The following is a 21,354-nucleotide window of genomic DNA, read 5'->3' on the forward strand; positions in this document are numbered from 1 at the left end:
ATTTCAGTATTTGAAGCAAATAAAAATGAAATGAAAAATAAAATCATGAAATGATTATTGGACGTCCATAATTAAGGAATGTGCAACTGACTGTACAAAAGGATGAGAAAACAAATAAAAAAAAAAGCTGTAAGCTGCTTTCCCCTGAGCGAAGAGACGAAATATCAAGGAATCAGGAGATATAATAAAAACGGTTCTGAATCCAGTCGTGTTTGCACCTCAAATCTGACGCTCAGTCCGTCCAGCAGGAGACAGAGTTCAGATATCGGTCACTGGCGCTCAACGATCAGATCAAATACTGAGTGAGAACGCAGGAACCCTCGTATTTCACACACACACAGTTGATCAGTATCAGTCACACAAACAGATCACCCCTCGAGAAACAAAAGAAGTGCTTGGCTTTCAAGTATTTGTTTTACCAAAAAAAAGAGCAAAAGCAAAGCAAAATTCCCTTGAGGGAAGAGAAAACCAGCGAGCGTTAATGAGCCAATCAGACGTCTCGGGCAGCAGGACGGCTCAGTCGAGTTTCTTCTGCTCTCTGGGGCTGAAGTCAGCGCAGAAGCCGTTGGCGGCGTGGGACGGGGAGCTGCTGCCGAAGCCTGCGTTATCTGAGTAGAGATACTGCTCGCCGAAGTCTGGATGCTGATCCACAAACTCCCTGAAGCTCTCTGTCAGCGGGAGACGCAGAGAAACAAGAGTCAGAGCAGGACGACACACACACAAACACATCTTCAGTACTTCAACACAAGCACACTGAGCTCAAACACAGCAACGCTACATGGTTAGAAGTGCTGCACCAATTCAAAAAAATTAGGAAGAACACAGGACGCAGGAACATGAGCGGCTCTCTTACCCAACGAGATCTTGCCCGAGTCCTCTTCATCGATGGCTCTGAACAGACGGCTGACCTCGAGCTCTCCGACACCCAGCAGCGTCCTCCAGATGCACATCAGCTGCTTCTCTGTGATCGCACCGTCCTCCTCGGCCTCAAACATCTGAAGACATCACACAAAGCGGTCTCAGAGCCAGCGTCACTCTTTCAGTCACAGATATGTCCTGACACACACCTGGAAGGCCAGCCTGATGGTGTCCAGTGTTTGTGCAGGCCGACACACCACAGAGAAGGCGATCACAAACTCCCGGACGTCCATCGAGTGCTCCTCGTTCTGCTCAGAAAGAGACCAGACCCAAATATCGCATGCATCTGTGTGGATGGGATACGATGAAGCAAGAGAGTCCTGGTTTACCTCGTGGAAGAGTGTGAACATGTGTCTGAGCTCGTCTGACACGGGCAGCTCCAGGAACCGGCCCAAGTCCTCCAGACTCAGTCTCTGACCCTGCAGCTCACGAGCACGCTTCCCATAATCCTGCAGGAGCTCCTCTGAGTTCACACGCTTCAGCCTGAGATCCAACACCAGCAGATCAGTACAAACCTCATCCAGACTCAAGCAGCACACAGCACTTATCACTCATACCCAAACTAATCACTCCTGATAAAATGGGATGGATGTGAACCGTAAACATGTGATGTACAGCACTTGGCTTGAAAAATATTAAAGTGTTAATGCCTTCATTTAACCATTTTTCATAATACATGTGTATTACATCATAAATCGAGAAAATATTAAAACTTTTAGAATTTATGGAAAAAAAAACAAAAAAAAACCATTCCATATGGTGTGTATATATATAACAGTTGAAGACGAGACATTCTTTCTGATTACAAAAATGTAATTAAACCATTACAATTAAATCAAGAAAAATTAAAATAAAAACAATGTTATACATAATCAAATTTTGGGGGAAAGAAAATAAAATAAATGAATGATCATGTGGCCCTAAGCTTTTAATAAATTGTTGTTAAATTGCATAAGTTTTATTATTTCAATCAATTAGGCATGCTTTTAATGACTATAATTTAATTTAACTATTGACACAGAAAACAATGGAATCCAAAAGGAAATGAAAATATTTTTTTGCCCCACTGGAAAAATTAATAATAATAATACAAAATAAATAAATAAAATAATAATAATAATAAGATAAAAATGGGAGAAAAAATAAAACTGATTTCCTAGGGCCCTAAAAAAGTCATTTTTGTTATACTTTTAAATTAACCGTTCCATTATTTCAACTCATTAAGTCATGTATTTTGATTATTAAAATGTAACTATTAAAAATGGAGAAAAAGAAATGCGATGTAAAAATCACTTAAATGAAAACCGAATTCCCAAAGCAGAAATCCAGACTCGGAGAGCTTCAGAGGACTGACGTCTGAGGCGTCCGAGACGAGGACGAGACTCACCCCAGAGCGCGCAGCAGCTTGCTGAACTCCAGCAGACACGTGTGGACGGGCAGCCGGATCAGACCCCGCGCCGTGGCCAGCTGACAGTCCTCAAACGAGTAATCTGTGACGGGGACCTGCAGGGCCCTTCAGACACAACACATGAGCGTCAGAGAGCCAGACTCGGCTCGTCTCGTCTGTTCACTATATCCAGTCATCAGAGGAACTGCACACCGTAGATTTCTGACCTACTCTGAAGGACGATTAACACGGTTCTAAAAATAGTTTCTAAGGTTCTTTATGCTAAATTTTCATTCATTCAGAAGAAGTTTTTAGGATATATTGTCTTCACAGGTTTCGTGAGATTCATCCATAAAGACCTGTTCCCAGATAAATGAAATATAAAAAAGGTTTTCTGCCTATGCTGACTTTGTCATTAAAAAAAAATAAAAAATACAAAAAAATAAAAATAAACAAATAATAATATCAATGCTGTACATCAGTGGTTCCCAACCTTTTGTAACTCGCGGCCCACACAACCAAACACATATGTTTGCGCGGCCCACTGCAACAAAATTAACTGACCCTAGATTGTTAACTGTCTTTACTGAATGAACTGGCAATATATTTAATATTTATTTTTTTGTTATTTAATTATATATATGAAATGATGTTATTACGGTATGACTTAGACATTTTTACATATATGAACAATATTATTATTTCTTTTAATAGTAATTGGCGACCCACAGGTTGAAAACCACTGCTATACATGATACAGTGATTTGGACTTGTTCTTGTTTATGGACAGGTCACAGTAACTAAACACACAACAGCAGGTAATCAAACTAATATTTAAACATCTTTATGTACATATCTTGTCAAATACAGACAGAGACTGAGGTCTTACTTTGCCATCAAGCGGCGCACGTTGTGAGCGAAGAGCGCCGGGTTCTTCTTCTCCTCCTCTGAGGGCGAGTAAATGGGCAGATACTGAGAGAAAGAGAGAAGCACACTGAAGACTTGCTCTAATGTGAAGTCTTTACCGTCCAGTCTTTTATTTTGGCGGGTTGCTGTGAAGATCTTAGAGTCTCTGTGTGTGACTGCTGGTGGTTTCCTCACAGTGAATGCTCAGATGAAGATCAGAAGCGTTTCTCAATGTCAAGGATACTTCCTTCAGAGGCTAGGCTAGGCTCCTCTTTAGCATTCGGAGAACACGTAAATGGAGCAGGCTAGCAAGTGCACGTCATTGCGTCATTACGTCAGTGAAAAGGTCCGTCTGAATAACGCTGTGAATGGTATCGTTAAATTACTTTGGACAACTTAATTAGTTAATTATAAAAGAAATGCCGGTGACGCAACCGAGCTAACAATTGTTAAATGACAGGTCCGGTTCAGTTAACCATTTGTATTTGTATAATGTACAATATCAATATGGTAGTAATTCGTACTGGCATTTAAACGTTAAACTTTACTTATATTTACTACAGTTATAACAAATGTTTGGTAACGTAAATAAAAACCGTTAACGCTCCGACTCCATTCGACATTTTTGAATTTTTGAACAAGATAGCAAAGCTGCGCGCATAGGATTGTGGGTGATTTGAGAGCGTGAAGGCTACACATATGCATCCTTTCCTGTGTATGGGATATTCTTCGGCGGATGTCGATGACGTAGCATCCTCGAAATTCTGGCTTCCGGATCCTTCCTTGAGATTGAGAAACGCCTCATGTCTCAGTATGTGTGTGTAGAGCAAACAGACACCTGCTGATTCACACACACTCGTTTGATTCACTGTACAGACCCTCTGATTCATTCATCAATCACGTTTTTATGCCTGGATTCTGTCCTGCATTGCAGGAATCGTAGGTCTCCGTCTGTAAAAACCATTGCAAACAGCCCTCATCTCTCTCTCATCTCTCACACGCTCTTCAGAAGATCAGTTATATCTCCAGAAGACAACACAAACACGTCAGAGAAGACACGCACTCACCTCGATCTCAAACTCGTTGTGAAGCTGACAGAGAGTCAACCACAGGATCTTAAACCTGCAAAAGAGCAGAGCGACACTGATGTGTGAGCGTTCCTTCCTCTGATGTTCATCTAGACTACAGCAGTGAGAGGTGAGGCACTTACGCTCCGGGCCCCTGCCACGTCCACGTGATGGTGTCCTGCAACCAGAAGCACAGCATCAACCCCTGAGCAGCTCTCCACACCACACACTTCTCATTACTGGATCAACTACACATGACACCTTCGTCCTGGACAGGTCTCAAAACCAGCCAATCAAATCAGCTCTCAGGAGATCGAGAACAGTCTTCAGGGTTTGTGTGTAAGGATCTCACCAGTTTGTTTGGGTAGCGGATCACAACCGGCTGTACAGGAACCGCAGGAATGAACGCTCCTGAATCACACACACACACACACTGCTTGTAAACTGCTTCAGAAATGTAGTTCATATGTAGTTGTCCATTAGGCAGCACACACACACTGATTCTCCATTAGTGTGACGGTTTTATACTGTACAAGCTGTATTTTCTATCACCCTACACCAACTCCACCCTTTCAAATGAGAAAGTTTGAACTAGTTTTAAAAGCTTGCAATCTGAAAGTTTTCAGTTTGAATGTGTTCAAGGCTATACAGTTAGAAAACAGACAGATATAAAACACATTGATAGGGTACCTGGGGTGGCTGCTAGGCTGTTTTTAGCAGGACTAGCATGTTGCTAACATGTTTTTAGCATGATTGGCATGCTACTAGAATGTTGGTAGCATGATTAGCATGTTTCCAGCATAAGCATGATGCTAGCAGAATTAGCCCGTCATTAGCATGTCTCTAGCATGTTCCGCAAGCTACTAGCATTCTGCTGCCATGATTAGCATGATAATAGCATGTTGCTAACTTGATTAGCAAGTCACTAGTAAACTCACACTCACCTGGTTTGAATGTGATGAGGCAGGATCTGTTGGTGCAGGTCCCTTCAGGAAAGATCATTATCTGGAAAACACAGCGTTTCTGATCATGCATCACTTCAGCAAACACACATGAGATAAACTCACTGTACGCTCACACTCCAGGAACTGACCTACAGAGAACTACAAACTCCCAGAAGCCCACCGCAGCCAAGGCACAGAAAATAATACTTGTGACCTCAACTAACATAAGCTCACAATTCTGAGAAAAAAGTCACAACTGTGAGAAAAAAAGTCAGAATTGTGAGATAGTCACAAATACCTTTTACATTTTTTCTTAAAGTGGAAATGATAAAACACCTACCATATATATGACTTTGACAAATGGAGAAAATATCAAACCTGTATATCATCAGTGAAGTGAATCTGAGATCATTTCACGGCTCATGTCACGAAAAGAAACGAACACTTTATTAGAGACATTACAGGGGTTTCTCTATTAATTTAATCATGAACAATGTTTCAAACGTGACATGATTTCTTGGGAACAGTGTTTTAATTGATGACCTATATCTATATGTATTGTCCTGTGTCTTCACTATAACACAAGTCACTTCCTTGCTCCATTACTCTGCAGGAAGTGACATCATTTTAGAGGGAAATCAATGCTTGAGCATCAGTCGTATTACTGAATCTGCCTAGTTTATTCTGGGATGTTTTGCGGTGTTCGTTTTTTTGTCTCTCTAAAACATTCCCCAGATTGTGAAGACCAACCTTTCGATTTGATAATGAGTAGAGTATCTGGGGTTACAGAAAGACTTCCTGTGTGAGCCGTACCTGTGGCCACTGTCCTCCGGAGCCAGCTCTTCTCTTGATCTCCTCCACCGTCCTCCGTCTGGAGTCCTGGTCCGAGCGCGACACGAACACGGGCCGGATGTATTTGATGAGAGCTGAGGAGACACACACGGGTTTCAGAAGGTGACGAGCTTCTTCTACTCTCCAGGACACACTGCAGGAGTCAAAGACACTTCCAGGACCACTGAGGAATTATCACGAATTATCTGTGAGGCACAGACCAGGGTTTGCTGCTATAGGGTCAATCCCTCTTGGTCATATCAAACACCAAAATCAGTTCCATTTTACATAAAGAAAATTAAGATTGTTCACGTCAAAGAGATTTTGTTTTTGGATGACTATTTAATTCACTACATTCAAAAAAGAAATGAGCATTTTCATATTAGCATATAGAGCAGTGTGGAATTACAAATGATTAAACGTCTTAACACATTAAAATGGAGAAGAAGAAAAAACTATTAATTTTCTTGCATTATAACTATATCTTAACTTATTATTACACTAACATTTTGTGGTCAGTACGGTTTAAATAAATGAATGCTTTTATTCATCAAGGACGCATTAAATTGATCAAAATGGCAGTAAAGACATTTATAATGTTGCTAAATATTTCTATTTCAAGTAAATGCTGTTCATTCAGTTCATTAATTCAAACACTATTCATCTGTGAATCCTGGAAAATAAATGTATGTGTTGTATCTGTGTTCATCATTGATAATAATCAGAGATGTTTCTTGAGCAGTAAATCATCATATTCTTCTGATTTCTGAAGATCATGTGACACTGAAGACTGGAGGAATGATGCTGAAAATACAGCGGAGCATCACAGAAATACATTACACTTTAACACAGATTCACACAGAAAACAGATGTTTTAAATAGTAATATCATTCTATAATTTTATCTATTTTTCACCAAATAAACGCAGCTTTGGTGAGCATTAGACATTGGTGTCAAAAAACATTACAAATCTTACTGCTCTGTGAGGTATGCCCTTATCCGTGACATTTGCTCCGTTTAATGAAGCTTTTGTTTGCTCTGATTCGCTGTGTATTGAGACGTCACACAATCACTCAGATCGTCCTCTTTCACTTCTACAGCTGCTGAGGGAGCTGATGATCATCTTCAGCGATCAGCCGGCGATGACTGAGATCACTGCGAGAGACAGACGGACATCTGCACTATCAAGGGATTAAAGTGCAGCATGAGGCTCAGAGCCAAGATTAGCTCTAACCAGCTTCATCTAATCACCTGGCCACAAAACCGGCGCTCAGCTGTGATCAGTCTCGATGAAGAACACATCTAAACCCTAGTTAAATGTGGCTGACCCTTCTGCAGCATGCAGTCTGCGGCATCCATCGTCTAAATGATGCAGTTCATGTGAACGCTGTCACGTGAGCAGCTGCTGCCTGTCAGACTGATAAACCCTAAAACCACAGCACCACAGCTGTTTGAGCAAAACTACTGTCTAATAAATGCTGTTCCTCTGAACTGTGTATTCTTCTGGGAATCCTGGAAAATAAAATGCATCACAGTTTCCACAAAGGGTGTCTGCAGGGCTTTAAAGCTCAAACGTAAGACTTTTTAAGACCTGCACAGATCAAATTAACACCGTATGAATGGGGTGGGCAATGTCTGTGTCTTAATACGTCTACATATTAAACTGAAAAATGACAGTTCAGACACAGGTATTCACAAAATACTAATTTGATACAACTAAAAAGTAAGACTTTTTGAGACTTTAAGGAGCTGCAGAAACGCCATCCACAAAACTATTGAGCAGCACAACTCTTTTCAACACTGATAATGATGCTGAAAATGCAGCTTTGATCACAGCAATGAATTACAGTTTAACAAATATTGCGTTTAGTATCTTTATAAATGAAATAAATGCATCACCGATGAGCAGAAGAGACTACCTTAAAACACATTCAGCCTATATCTGATGTTTTTTATAAATCAGCAACATTTTCAAAATGAGGAAACGTGAAGATATCAGTGATGAAGAGGAGGAATGAAGAGAACAGAGGACTTACTGCCCCACACCGGGATGTCTTTGCTCTCCGCTTTCATCACGATCGAAGCCATGGTCATGGTGACAGGAATGGCGTCGAAGTAGGACGAGTGTGGGCCGAGGGTGAGGATGGGTGCTTCGGCGGGAAGAGCCCGTCTGCCCTTAATACTGATCCAGTGGAAACCTCCGGCGAACCACATGACCCGCATGATGGTCCTGAGCAGCACGTCCACCAGCCTGCAGAAGAGCCAGCACATCCGCCGTCAGACACAACACAGCCCTGGCTTCATCTGAAGCACAGCAATGAGCCACACCATACAGACAACACACACCTGAACAGCTCTCTCTGGAAACAACTGCTCCTAGAACGATTAGGGGGAGTTTGTGCATCTAAATAAATGGGTTTCTAAATCGGTGTAAACAAAGCTGAAAAATGACTCCATCCTTTTAGGCCAGAATGATTTTTGGAAAACTGTGAAAAATGTCAGTGTTCGTGGGACTGTTTACACATTAATAAAGCATCACAACAAACCGACTCTGAAGCTGATCTAATAAATGCAGCTTTGGTGAGCAGAAGTCTTACTGACCCCAAACCTTTGAACCACAGCATAATACTAATATTTCAGCAGAAATGTGTTAATACTGATGGGAGAGCATTAATGTTTGACAGAGCAAACCCACACCCAACCGATGTTGTGAGTTTAAAGGGGTCATGAACTGAGAATTAAAAAACCCCTCAATCTTTTAAGAGGTTACTGTACTATAAAAACATCCTGTAAGTTTCAGAACATAACATTTTCTGGTTCGTCTAAAATCAGCCTATATTGAAGACAATCTGAAAAAATGACAGGCTGTGGAATAAACCACTCTATGACATAATAATGGGGTAAACCCCGCATCCGCAGAAGGTCATCCATGCCTGCTTCTGAATCACTGCACGTTTAGCTCCGCCCACCAGTTATGCATGTTTAGCTCCGCCCACCGGTTCTACATCACTGCACGTTAAGCTCCGCCCACCGGTTCTGTTTAGCTCCGCCCACCGGTTCTACATGACTGCCTGTTTAGCTCCGCCCACCGGTTCACGCCTGTAGTGTAAATAATGAGATGTGCTAATGGAGGTCCACACAGAAAACAAATGATAAAGATGCTCCAAAGACAACAAGACGCCTTCCTTCTGAATCCCAACATTAGGAAAGACTGGACTTTATTTTAAACAGACCATGTCAGTAAGAACTCGGTCCTTTGTTCACTTAATTTCACTGTGGATTCATTTACAGGCACAATTCAAGACAGGATTTTCAGAAAGATTAAAACTCAAAGACGATGAGGTTCGACTTTATTGGATCTGACAGTAATGTCGCAACACAAGTGTGAGGAACTGTTTTTATCACGTGCTCAATATTGCTCTGTCTGTTGTTACAGATGGTTTGATATGAACGGAGTATTTATGTCAATCACACACAACTGTTAGCCAATCACAGCAGCGTGTTTACTTCTGAGTACACCAGTTCAAACAGTGTCCTGACGAGCGTGTCAAAACAGGAGAGAAAATATCCTATTACTTCTGAATAATGATGTATTTTAAAGCAAAAATCTTGGTAACATTATAAATGGAGCTCGAGAAAAAAAGAAAAGGCAGTTCACCACCCCTTTAAGCGGGACTCATTTAAATCTCTTTTCTTCCATGTGCATGGTGTGGCAGGAACAGAAGCGGTTGTGCTGTGCTTGTGTTGCTCTCGTGCTGAACATCGGATCTTTCAGCAACTTCCTGATTTATGAAATAGAGGATCTGAAGCCAATTTCACCACAGACAGACTATAAACACTACAGCCAGATGAGTGATGGAATCAGAGCGAGTAATAAAGGCTCTTTGGTTCTCGCTTTAGTGTTTCTGTCAGCTGAAGTGAAGCAGAGCAGCTCTTTACTTTCTCCAGAAGCACTGCGGCTCCACCGCGGTCTCGGAGCGGCCCACTGAAGCGATGAAGGCAAACGGCCAGGCCAGCAGCATCATGAACGCCGCTATGAAGAGCCGGATGGGGAAGAGCGTCAACGTCATAAAACCGATCTGCAGAGAGAACCACACACACACACACAAAGCTTTAAAATGAACCATTTCTGCAGATCAGAGAGGTGCATGTTTCCTGTTCATAGCTCCCGAGGGTCAAACTGACAGATTAGAGCTCATTACACTATCACTTTCAGAGCTCAGCGCTTCCTCTCAGCAGTCTTGACAAACTCAAGGTTAACGTCTGCATTTACACCCTCGTGCTACTGGCCTACGGTTTATCGTGAGGATGGAAAATAACCATTCAAAAATAAATTATGACTTATGGAACAACTTCATGACATCATAGGTGGATTTTTGGGGGAAAAATAAACATTTTAAAATTAATCAAAAATGGGATGTGTCCCGTTTCAGACACTTGCACCTCGTGCACAAAGAAATACAAGTCATGCATGATTAGGCCTGTCGCGATAGTCGATAAATCAATTAAATCGCACTATTTTAAAAAAATGAGCTCGAAGTTTTTTAGCCGCAATTTATTATTTTTTTTCCATTTTTATTTAAATAATGTAACATGTCATGATGTGGGGTTAGTCTGGAGCGCAGCCCGTGGTAGAAAACACTCGGTAGTGTGGGCAGCTTTGGGAAGCACCTTTCATTTGCTTGTGGATGTTTGCATCGCAAGTGAGACAGCATTGTACTTGCACTACTGGTTCATTTTAATACAGTGTAGCATATTTTGCAAGTAACTTCGTTGCCCTTTCTGTTGAAATGGGCCTACTTTTCGATAGCTTCATTTGGCTTGCTCAGCTAAATATGTCTGTAGGCGTGTGTCAACTCGACCAGTGAGTTACACACACACACACACACACACACACACACACACACACACACACACACACACACACACACACACACACACACGTGTTCTCCTTCTTTCCAAAGCGCTCGTGCAGTTGCGCTCCTGAGGCGTCTGTCGTTGCTATCAGTTGCCATCAGCTGCGATCTCCGTTACAACAAGGACATTTCAGCAATGGATTTCCACCACCGAAAATCCCTTGCTGTAACTGCTTCAAGATTAATTTTCGAAGATGTTTTAAACTAGATGTGCTGCGGACACGCCTGGAAAAAACGAGCTAGTCTCTTCCATTACGAGCGCGCATACTGCATTTGAAATAACGAACTTGAGCACAAGAAAAGACGTGATATGTGAACGGCCCCTTCATCGGTCAACATGTTTACTTTCGGTTAACGGATAAACGGTCAATATGAGCATCCCTAACTGGCATATAAACATAAAATAACATACAAAATTAATTAATTTTAAGCCACACAAAGTCAACATGTTGATATTTCTTGCTCTGAATCTGCCATAAAATAAAACAAGTTTATTGATCTTTGAAAAGGTGTACCTGCGTTATTATGCCATTATCATTTATATTAGTTGAAACTGGTCTTAGAACGACGATATTATCGTTTATCGCGATAATTTATTGGACAATTTATCGTCCAGGAAAATTTTTATCGTGACAGGTCTATGCATGATAAAAAAAAAAATCCAGGAATTGGCCGATTTTCCTCATGTTTAGCCCGGATCGGTGACTGGCCGGTCAGTCTCACTTTTGTGTCGTTGTCAAGCCGATCCGTTTTGTTACCAGCGGCACAGGCAATAACATCAGCCTGATCGTGACTTCGTCTGATGGCTGATGCCAATTTGGTAGACCTCCTAGACACCTCTAAGATGAGCTGTGACACAGGACGCATTCAACAGATCACATCACACACAAACACAAGCTTTATCGGCCCTGAACCAGTGGTTATCAAACAGAAGCAGCTCTTATCAGCGCAGCGGAGATACGAGATATCAGCAGTCAATATTTGTTTAGCTCTTATCAGCACTCCACTGCATGTGCACACTGATATCTTTCAAAGTGACCAATTACCAGCGCTGAAAGACATTCAGGAGGCCTAAGTGCTTTCCACCGAGCTGCTTTAATTGAGTTGATTAGACCAACAGGCTGCCAAATCCCATATCAACAAGCAGAGGCACTAAAAATACAGATTGCTGCTCGAAATCTCACAAAAACCAATTTGCCGACCAGCCGTGAGCTGCTTCGTGATGCATTCACTCACCGTACAACTCACACCATTCTGTAGAGTCTTGTGTCAATCAAACCGCACTGATCAAGCTGGATATTGCAGCAACATGATATAACTTCTGCATCACCGTAACACTGGAATTAGGGCTGGGACAACGCGTCGAGGTCATCGATGACGTTGACGCAAAAAATACGTCGACGCAAAATATGCGCATCGATTCGTTGACCTGTTTTTATTTCTCTAAAAAACGTTTGCAAAACGTTTACCTTATGTGCGCTGAATATACGCGATGGCCGGATCAACATTCTGTCCAACGTTATATAACCAATCCAGAGGTTTTTCTGCATTGATCTTTTTTTTGGCGGCTGTCAAAGCCTTATTTGATCGGTGAGTGATGTAGAATAGAATGACTGTGCTGCGCCTGACAGGGCGCGTACGAGAGAGAGCCCCGGCTGCGTGCGCGCAGTCTTCAAACAACACGAGCGCTTCTTGCTCTCTCCCTCCCTTGTGCATATTAACCAAAATCATTAAACACGATAGAAAAACACCCAAGTTTCACGCGCGCTCGCGCACTCACAGTCTTCAAACTACACGAGCGCTGTCTTGCTCTCTCTCTCTCTCTCTCTCTCTCTCCTTCGTGCATATTAACCAAAATCATTAGACACGATAGAAAAAGGGCGGAACGCCAAAGTTTCACGTGGAGCATTCAGAGATTTTTTTTTTCTCCATGACAGGCTGCTGGCTCCCACTGTTAATTTTTATTTTTTATTTTTTGGAAAAGCACTCTCTGTATTAGCTTAAAGCCCTCAAGTTTACATTGGTTACTGTATTCTTTCAATTGCTCTAAACAAGTATTTTGGGTGACCTTTTTTATTGAATGCTAGACATCAAGTTGTTGTTATTTTCATCTGAAAGAAGAACTTTTTTCAGTAAGCTAGGCCCTATGTGTTCAGTAAGCTTGTTTCAGTAAGCTATGTGTTTTCAAGGCTTCAAGGTTTTATTGAATGCTATCTCTATACAAGTGCAAAGTAATGCATTCTTAGTCAGTCTTTTATTTTGTAATTTTAAGAGCAATAAACATATATTGCAATGTTAAGGAATTCATGTTTTTTTCATTCAGATATGTAAATCAACATGTATAAATTGTTAGTAGTCAATTAATGGGGAGATAATCTAAATCAAATCTGTCTGAAAAAATTAATCGTTAGATTAATTGATGCATCGAAAAAATTATCGCTAGATTAATCGTTTAAAAAATAATAGTTTATCCCAGCCCTAACTGGAATTAAAACCGTGCAATAATCTCCTTTAGTTAGGAAATAAATTATTAAAACTCAAAAATACTAAAAACTTTCACTTTTATTCCAATGAATGGGAGAAACTAAAGTACTTGTATGTTTCATTTTAAAATACTCTAATTCAGACTACAGTTACTTTTTACTGATTACTAGTAGTGGTCGACTGATATTGGTTTTTCTGACAGCCGATGCCGATATCTTGGAAATCAGGGGGCCGATAGCCAATGTAAACCCGAAGTGTGTGTGTGTGTGTGTGTGTGTGTGTGTGTGTGTCTATATATATATATATATATATATATATATATATATATATATAATTTTTTTAAATCATATTTAATAAATTTGAAATAATCTGACAGTGGATTAAAAAAATTAAATGTATAAAATAAACGTGTGTAAATGTGTGATTTTTTTACAAATGTGTAACAAAATATAATTAAAAAGGAAGTGAACACTGTAACCAACAGAGCACTCAGTATTCTGGGACGTTTAAGTGCATTGGGAATTATATTTTTCAAATAAAGCCAGGGTAACACTCATTTTACATACAGCACACAGTGAAAATTACATAAATGTGACAGTTGGCAAATGCATAAAGTGCAGCATAATTTGAAATCATGAGTTTAAAGTTTAAAGCATTGAATTTACTCGGACAGACCGTTACTCTGAGAACATGCGATCATGCTGAATATACACTTCACAAGATCTCACAGCTGGATTCGACTAAGTTTGCAAGGTTTGTGAAATTAATTGTTCATCAGTCATTCAAAGATTTGTTCAATCATATAAATGCGTATTTGCTTAACGCTGACAGTAAACGAGAAAGTATTATAATGTTTACCTTTCTATTACTAATAACCTAAAAGCAATCGTTATAATACTTTCTGTATACATTAATTCCTTTGTTAAACCATTCTCTGATCATTATACAGACTTCTATTCGTATTTAAACATAACTGTTTACAACAACAGTAAACAAGAGCGAGAGTGTGAGCACTGTTTGTTCAGGCACTGCGTTCTCATCGCAGTCAAAATAAAAGTCCCACCTCGAATAATTCGCCCGATGCCGATATTTGAAAAATTCCAGATATCGGCCGATATGTTGGCCTTGGCGATATATCGGCGACCACTAATTACTAGGGGTGGGGGAAAAAACATGGACATGGACGCCAAGTATTGCTCTTTTTAGTATACTATTTGGTAGAAAAATAAAAACAAATTTCTTGACAATCCACTAGAGGGTGGTGTTGTTTTTTTGTTTTTGTTTTTTTTCCTGGTGAGATCAGCTGGGTCATCTTCAGCATGCAGTTAGTTATTCAAATAAAGATGACGGCATCGTGGAAAGTTATCAGGAAAGCCCCTTCTGTGTTTAAATCAGATGTATGGACTTACTTCAGATTTGTAAATGAGGAGGGGATGTAAGAAATGCACCAAATGTTTGGCATTCGAAAATTATCAAAGAGAAAATCAGACGAAAATGTGAGCAAAAAACATAGGCTATATATAATAATAATAATTAGACTTGTGCCGGTATTCGGTAATGCGATGTGTCACGGTAATGAACATGCACAATATTGTTATAGTGGGCACTTCTAAATACCGTGAATAATTATATATTACAAATTATTCAGATTTGGAATGCATTTTAAAAGGTCCCATGACATGGATTATTTCCTTTTCTTTAAATGCTTTTTAATGTTTCCTTAGGTGTACTTATATTGTTAGTATAATTTTACATTTAAAATTTAGAAATAAAAAGCATTTTTATATCCTGATATTAGCCCTCTTGCTTGAATGCTCTGTTTGAAGGGGCGTGTCTGCTGTGAGACTCTGAGTAAACGACAACTGTTGTGATTGGCTGACATCTTTGCATTCGTAATGCGTATTACATGTGGAACCCCCTCTCAAATATTATATATATATATATATATATATATATATATATATATATACAGCTGTCGAGATTAACGAATCGTAGAAGTGTTGATTATATAATTATTTTTTCGATCTTTTCCCATCACATGAAAGGCTGCAGTGATGAGCATTGAGTAGACAGAGTCTGTTTATCGCGTGAATGCAGTGATCTCGTCATTATTGCAACACGTTTTCTCTCACCAAATGCTTTCACCACATCTAACAGCAAACACATGAATAGTAAGAGCTTTGTTGTGCAGCATAACAGCGTCATTCATTGTAACGGCAGTTTAGGCAAGAGTGCAGATATACTCGCGATGTGTGACCGCTCCGAAAAAATAAAGGGAGCGTTCTATGATCGCTCCCTGTAGTTAAATCACAATTTAAATAACAGATTTGTTTCATGCTACTAAGAGAGACAACGTGAAGTTGACCGTTTAGTCACTGGCTTGATTCACTGACGCATAAAAAATATTAAACGATTTAGAAAGAAAGTCTGTGTAAACTTGAATAATTAGCTACACTGGTCTGTTTGTAACGCCTGTGCTGACATTGCGACTGAATTATATGTAAATATTTGGGCGGGCAAAGCAGAGAAAGGGGAGGTAACATTTCTCCTTATAACATCACAAGGAGGAGATTCAAGATCGGCCCGGTTGAGCTTCCATTTTCTCAAAGGAAAAGATAGCAAAATCTCGATTTACACCGATTAGAATTTCTAGAAACTTGGGGACCATATACAGGCTAGGGGAACTCATAATGTTAAAAAACCAAAGAAAGGGAAATTTTCATGTCATAGGACCCATCAACTGGTGAAAATGCACAACACCGCTATATGCTGCTTGAAAGACTCTGTGCGCTCGGATGTAAACAAGCACGTAAGAGAAGCACATGGAGAAACACGTGAGAGACGCGATGAAATGAAAGCACATCCACTCTCTGACAGCAGATGGCGCTAAACTGCAGAAAATGCAGTCCTTACCCTTGAAACACCACAAATAAACCAGCCCTACTTTCTAAAACATATATTAATTCTGTATCATTAAAATAGAGTTAAATTTAAAAAGTCTTACAAAATAACTTTATATTATTTAATAAAAAAATAAGTAATCATTACAAAGCATTTTCGGTTTTCAGTAAAGTGCATCCAGAATTTTTGGTTTCCGTTTTGGCCCAGAATTTTCATTTCGGTGCATGCCTAGATGTAAGGCTACATGTTTTATTTAATTTAATTCAAATTTAACAGTAATTTACTTTCAAATGCCCCAACTGCTTAAAAAGTCTGAAAAACTTGTTTTGTACAAGTTGAAGTTGCACTGTAATTATCGCAATCAGTTTAAAATCGCAGTAATACTGTATGGTGACACAAGTATCGTGATAATATCGTATCGTGAGGCCTCTGGTGATTCCCACTTCTACTGATTACATATTATTCACACAATAGCAATAAATGACTCATAATTGATTGATTCTGCCTAATTCCTCTTTTCCATCTTATAAAGTTTCCTTTCTAAAATAGCCTATCGCTTATATACATTCAGGAAGTCTTCCGGTTTTGTGGACATCCACAGGAGATCAGTCGTTACTCAGATAACTGAGTAACTGAGAAACTGAGACGCCACGCAGCATTTGAGCACTGATTAACATTGGCCATGAATTACTATGTTTTTGAAAGGCTTTTCTTCTTTTAAACATTAAAATTCATGGTATTTATTTACATGTATTGCAGGAGTTCCAAAACATGTTGTGCCATCTGACCTCTCTCACCTAATATATTCACCTGAAGTATCCCTGATATTATAAGGTAATAAGTTATTAAGAAACACATTTACATGTTCAAGGTTCTCTGATTAATTGGTTAATGGTCACATGACATGCAGGTAAACAAATCAAAAATGTCTTTTTAGTAAGTGTTTTATTTTGATTGATGTTCATTTAACTTTTTTTTTTTTATTATTATTTTTCTTTTTAAATTTAATTATTCACTTTTCATTTAATTTACAAACCCCTGCAGCTCCTTCACAAACCCCAGTCTGGGAAACTTTGACATAATGCAATGTTTAATGCACTAATGGAGTTTCATGTTCAGGTGAAGGACACAAACAGTTTCACCGAGGTCTAAACTGCTGTGATTGCTGACTAGAGTTACAGAAGGAGAGCAAGACACTCCTCATATTCAAGTTATGAGGAGTTTCAGTGGTTTGCTCACTGTACACGAGGCATTTTTATCCAAAGCGACTTACAGTGCATTCAAGCTAATATATATATATATATATATATTAGCTTGAATGCACTGTAAGTCGCTTTGGATAAAAGTGTCTGCTAAATGCATATATTTAATATTTTCATCCAATATTTCATGCCTCGTGTACAGTGAGCAAACCACAGAAATTTCAAAACCTTTCGCAATAGTTGTGATGTAATGCAGCCAAGAAAGAAGATCACAAAGTTAGCATTTACAGAGTGTCTTCCTTCACTCTGCTTCCGGCCGTCCTGTCGTTTTCCAGCAGATCTGGAGTTCATCTGGAGTCTCTGTGACCTCGGGTTCAGTTCACAAGCTGAGAGCAGGAAGAGTTTCTCTCGGAGCGAGAGCATTCTCTCAGAGATGCAGCTAGAAACATCTGACTTAACAAAAAGACAACAGGCAACCTGTTGCTAGCCTCATTTTAAGACTGGAACACACTGGTCATCATCTCACTGACTGAAGGACTGAGCGTTAGGCATGACAAGGAAGCTAAAGATGATCATTAACATACATCCACAAGCACAGGAAAAAGTCAGTGTGGATCTACATGACAAACTTCATCCTCACACAGCTGCAAGATACAACCTTGAGACTCACAAACCCACTGTAACGTGCAAGACTCCAACCAGGGGCCCGTTCTTCGTACGTCGCTAACTCAGTTAGCTGGATTTGATTGTTGACGATTTGGCGTGATTTTGGATCATTTGGTTCTTCGAAGCTCATCCCGGAGCTGCTGTCATAGCAACAGGTCCGTAAGCTTAAACCTGCTCGGGAGCAGCTTATTTCATGTAAACAGGATTAGATCGCTTCTTTTCAACCAGAACTGATACTCAAAATATGTCTGCTACCACCGCTACTTTATTACAAGAGTATCGTACTGAGCCAGGGACAATAATTTAAAATAATAATCATTTAAAAAATTATTTAAAAATAATATAAAAATGCTGTGTAGTCCATAACAGCCTACTATAGACACAGCCAGTTTTACTCACTGAAATATTTATTTATCATAAAATTATTACTTCATAATTGTATTAGAGTCTTACACACATGCTATACAGATAATAGAGTCGTGCATTATTTTGAGTGATGACTGCTATTATAAGAGTGGCTTGATGGAGCGCAGGAGAATAAGAAACTTTCATTAATGCTGTCACGTAACAAATCTGTCCAAATATAAAATGAAATGAAAAGATAATTTCTACATTGAAATAAAAATGTAAAGACTGTACAACTATTATAAATTGCGAATATAAATAATTGGGAATCATGAAAAAAATTAAAAATGAAATTAAATGAAATTAAAATAAATCAACATTTTCTAAATACAGTCGGTTTCGTTCTAAAATACAGTGATATATAAACACCCGCACCGGTTTTTGATTGTGAAATGTGCAGTGTTCACATTCATTCAATGAACTCAAAGCCTTTAGGAAAGTCTATTTGTGGTGGTCAGTTTTGATATTGTGGTGGCCGGCCACAAATAAATCAATGTGTGGGAAACCCGGATCTGTCCAACACAAACACGATGAACAAGACTTCAGATACTTGAGTCATAACTAGTCTCGTGTCTGATCATTCAGAACGCTTTCCATCATTTATAGACAATTATCTCCACGGACATTCTCACAGTAATTAAAAAAGGATTAAAAGTGAATAAAATAAAGTTTTAAAGCAGCCCTTGCAAAAACAGACTATGAAACCAGTGAATGCGAGTTTATTCCCGTGAAACTGCACAAGCAGAATAAACTGCGCTTGATGAGAATAAAAGAGCTCCTGCCACAGAAGTTCTTTTGATATTAATGTCATGTTAAAAATACAGTGCTAACTTACTGACCGAGCATGAAACTGACAGCCAGTCATTGCAATGAGGAAGGATTATTCACAGCTCAACAAGGAACTGTTGTCTTCAATGGCTCATTACTGAGGCTTCAGGATCTGTCTGTTAATTAGAGAGCTGAAGACTAAAAGCTTTCAGAAGCAAAGTTTTCAACATTGTGATGCTAAAGAAGCCCGGAGAGGTCAATTCAGACCATGGCATGTGGTTGGCAGTCCTTGAAAAGACGGCTGATCACACACCTTTACATGTGCTGATGCAGACAGACCGAGGGATCGCACACATCAGCAAGAGAATCAGCAGACACTTATGCAATAATAACATATGCACAAATAACTATAACTGCAAACATGAGCACCATTACAGCTGGTATCATTTCTGAGATCCAACCGTTTTACCATACTTTAGTGAGTTTGAAATCAACTCTGTGTGAATTATTTGAGGTCAGGAATGTTTATCTAAAGAGATATATTAGATCAGAGTAGATTAGATGTGACAATTCAAATCGGTTTAGAAGTTAAACAAATCACCATATAGTTGTGGGAGTTTCTCTGAGAGGAACTGACTGTCTTTAGAAAAGTTGAGATGGTATTTTCTTTTCATCTCATCTCTGTATAATGCATATTGATATAGTGTTTATAATTGGTAACCAAGGAAACGCTGCACTGCTGCTGCTTCATGAGTGCCACCTGCTGTCAGAGAGTGAATCTGCGTCTCATTCAGAGATGTTTAATGTAGTAGTTTCACAAAGCTACCATTTTGTTTTTGGTTCATATTTTGAAATTATACCATCTAAAACTGATCATTCTTCATGTTTGGATCACGATTAAAACCCAGTGGTTGGCTTTAATTTTAAATGGAAAGCACACAGGCTAAGTCTTAGTTTATATGAAGAGATTTCTGTTATTTTTATTTTTTATTTGACTTGGGGTTTGTTTTAAAATTTAAATTTAGTTGTTATTCTACATATTTCAATTTATGAACAAATGTACATCATTTTGTCCAAGCAATAACAGAAGGAAACCTTTTCACTTATAATTGGTCTTAAATCGCATTTTGTAAAAAAATAAATAAAAATAAAAATTATCATCAAAGAATACAGATACGGATCATGAAAAACTATGCATTTAATTAGGGAAAAAAATGCAACACCGAAACATTCTGACATGCAGTTTCAGACTTTTCTTGGAAAACTGTAACTATAGGTTTATTTCTAGAGGCCTACAGGAACACACATGGGCTCATCTTCACCTGCAGAGCTGCTTATCAGTCGAGCAGAAACCACACATGCACCGCTCATCACACAACAGATACAATGCTAGATAGTCGAGCTGTATACATGATACATTACCCAAACAAGATAGACAGATAGAGATAAAACGACAAACACAATCTCTGACAAGCTGCATTTGTTTTGCGCAAAATATGATTGTGGTTTCGTGCAGCTTGTCAGAGATCAGAGAAAGAAGCTTGTCAAAGAAGGTGATTAATCTTAACCTAACAACAGATGGAGAGATGAACAGAATAACAGACAAAATGAACAAAAGACAGAACAAGCAAAATGGCAGAATTAATGAGCAACAGACAGAACTAAAAACAGAGAGAACGACAGACAGAATGAACAAGTAACAGACAGAATGAATGGGCAGACAAAACAAACATCAAAACGACAGACAGATAAATAAAATGACAGACAAAATTACAAACAGCCAGACCGAATGCATACAAATTGACAGAACGATAGACAGAGAGAATGATAGACAGATAGATAGACAGACAGACAGAGCGATGGACAGACAGATAGACAAATAGACAGAACAACAGAAAGACAGACAGATAGAGAGACTGACAGACAGACAGGCAGACAGAGAGACAGACAGATAGATAG

At 39.3% G+C, this 21,354-nt stretch overlaps 1 protein-coding gene and 1 long non-coding RNA gene across 2 annotated transcripts in view; both read right to left on the bottom strand.

Annotated features, from left to right (window-relative positions):
- The window catches only part of LOC132103542 (uncharacterized), a 206,026-nt gene that overhangs the window by 170,798 nt on the left and 13,874 nt on the right, over nucleotides 1–21,354 (bottom strand). The window lies entirely within an intron of this gene.
- Nucleotides 356–21,354, bottom strand: part of LOC132102681 (lysophosphatidylcholine acyltransferase 1-like) — a 23,081-nt gene continuing 2,082 nt past the window's right edge. The window contains exons 2-14 of the mRNA XM_059507275.1: nucleotides 9,993–10,132; nucleotides 8,090–8,304; nucleotides 6,036–6,148; nucleotides 5,223–5,283; nucleotides 4,631–4,689; nucleotides 4,422–4,456; nucleotides 4,279–4,333; nucleotides 3,195–3,277; nucleotides 2,306–2,431; nucleotides 1,248–1,401; nucleotides 1,068–1,166; nucleotides 854–995; nucleotides 356–668 (exon numbers count right to left, since the gene is read on the bottom strand). Coding sequence (XP_059363258.1) covers nucleotides 517–668; nucleotides 854–995; nucleotides 1,068–1,166; nucleotides 1,248–1,401; nucleotides 2,306–2,431; nucleotides 3,195–3,277; nucleotides 4,279–4,333; nucleotides 4,422–4,456; nucleotides 4,631–4,689; nucleotides 5,223–5,283; nucleotides 6,036–6,148; nucleotides 8,090–8,304; nucleotides 9,993–10,132 — 1,434 coding nt within the window. The 3' untranslated portion in view covers nucleotides 356–516. The remainder of the gene's footprint in view (nucleotides 669–853; nucleotides 996–1,067; nucleotides 1,167–1,247; nucleotides 1,402–2,305; nucleotides 2,432–3,194; nucleotides 3,278–4,278; nucleotides 4,334–4,421; nucleotides 4,457–4,630; nucleotides 4,690–5,222; nucleotides 5,284–6,035; nucleotides 6,149–8,089; nucleotides 8,305–9,992; nucleotides 10,133–21,354) is intronic.

Source organism: Carassius carassius, chromosome 24, assembly GCF_963082965.1.
Source record: "Carassius carassius chromosome 24, fCarCar2.1, whole genome shotgun sequence".
NCBI classification, from domain to species: domain Eukaryota; kingdom Metazoa; phylum Chordata; class Actinopteri; order Cypriniformes; family Cyprinidae; genus Carassius; species Carassius carassius.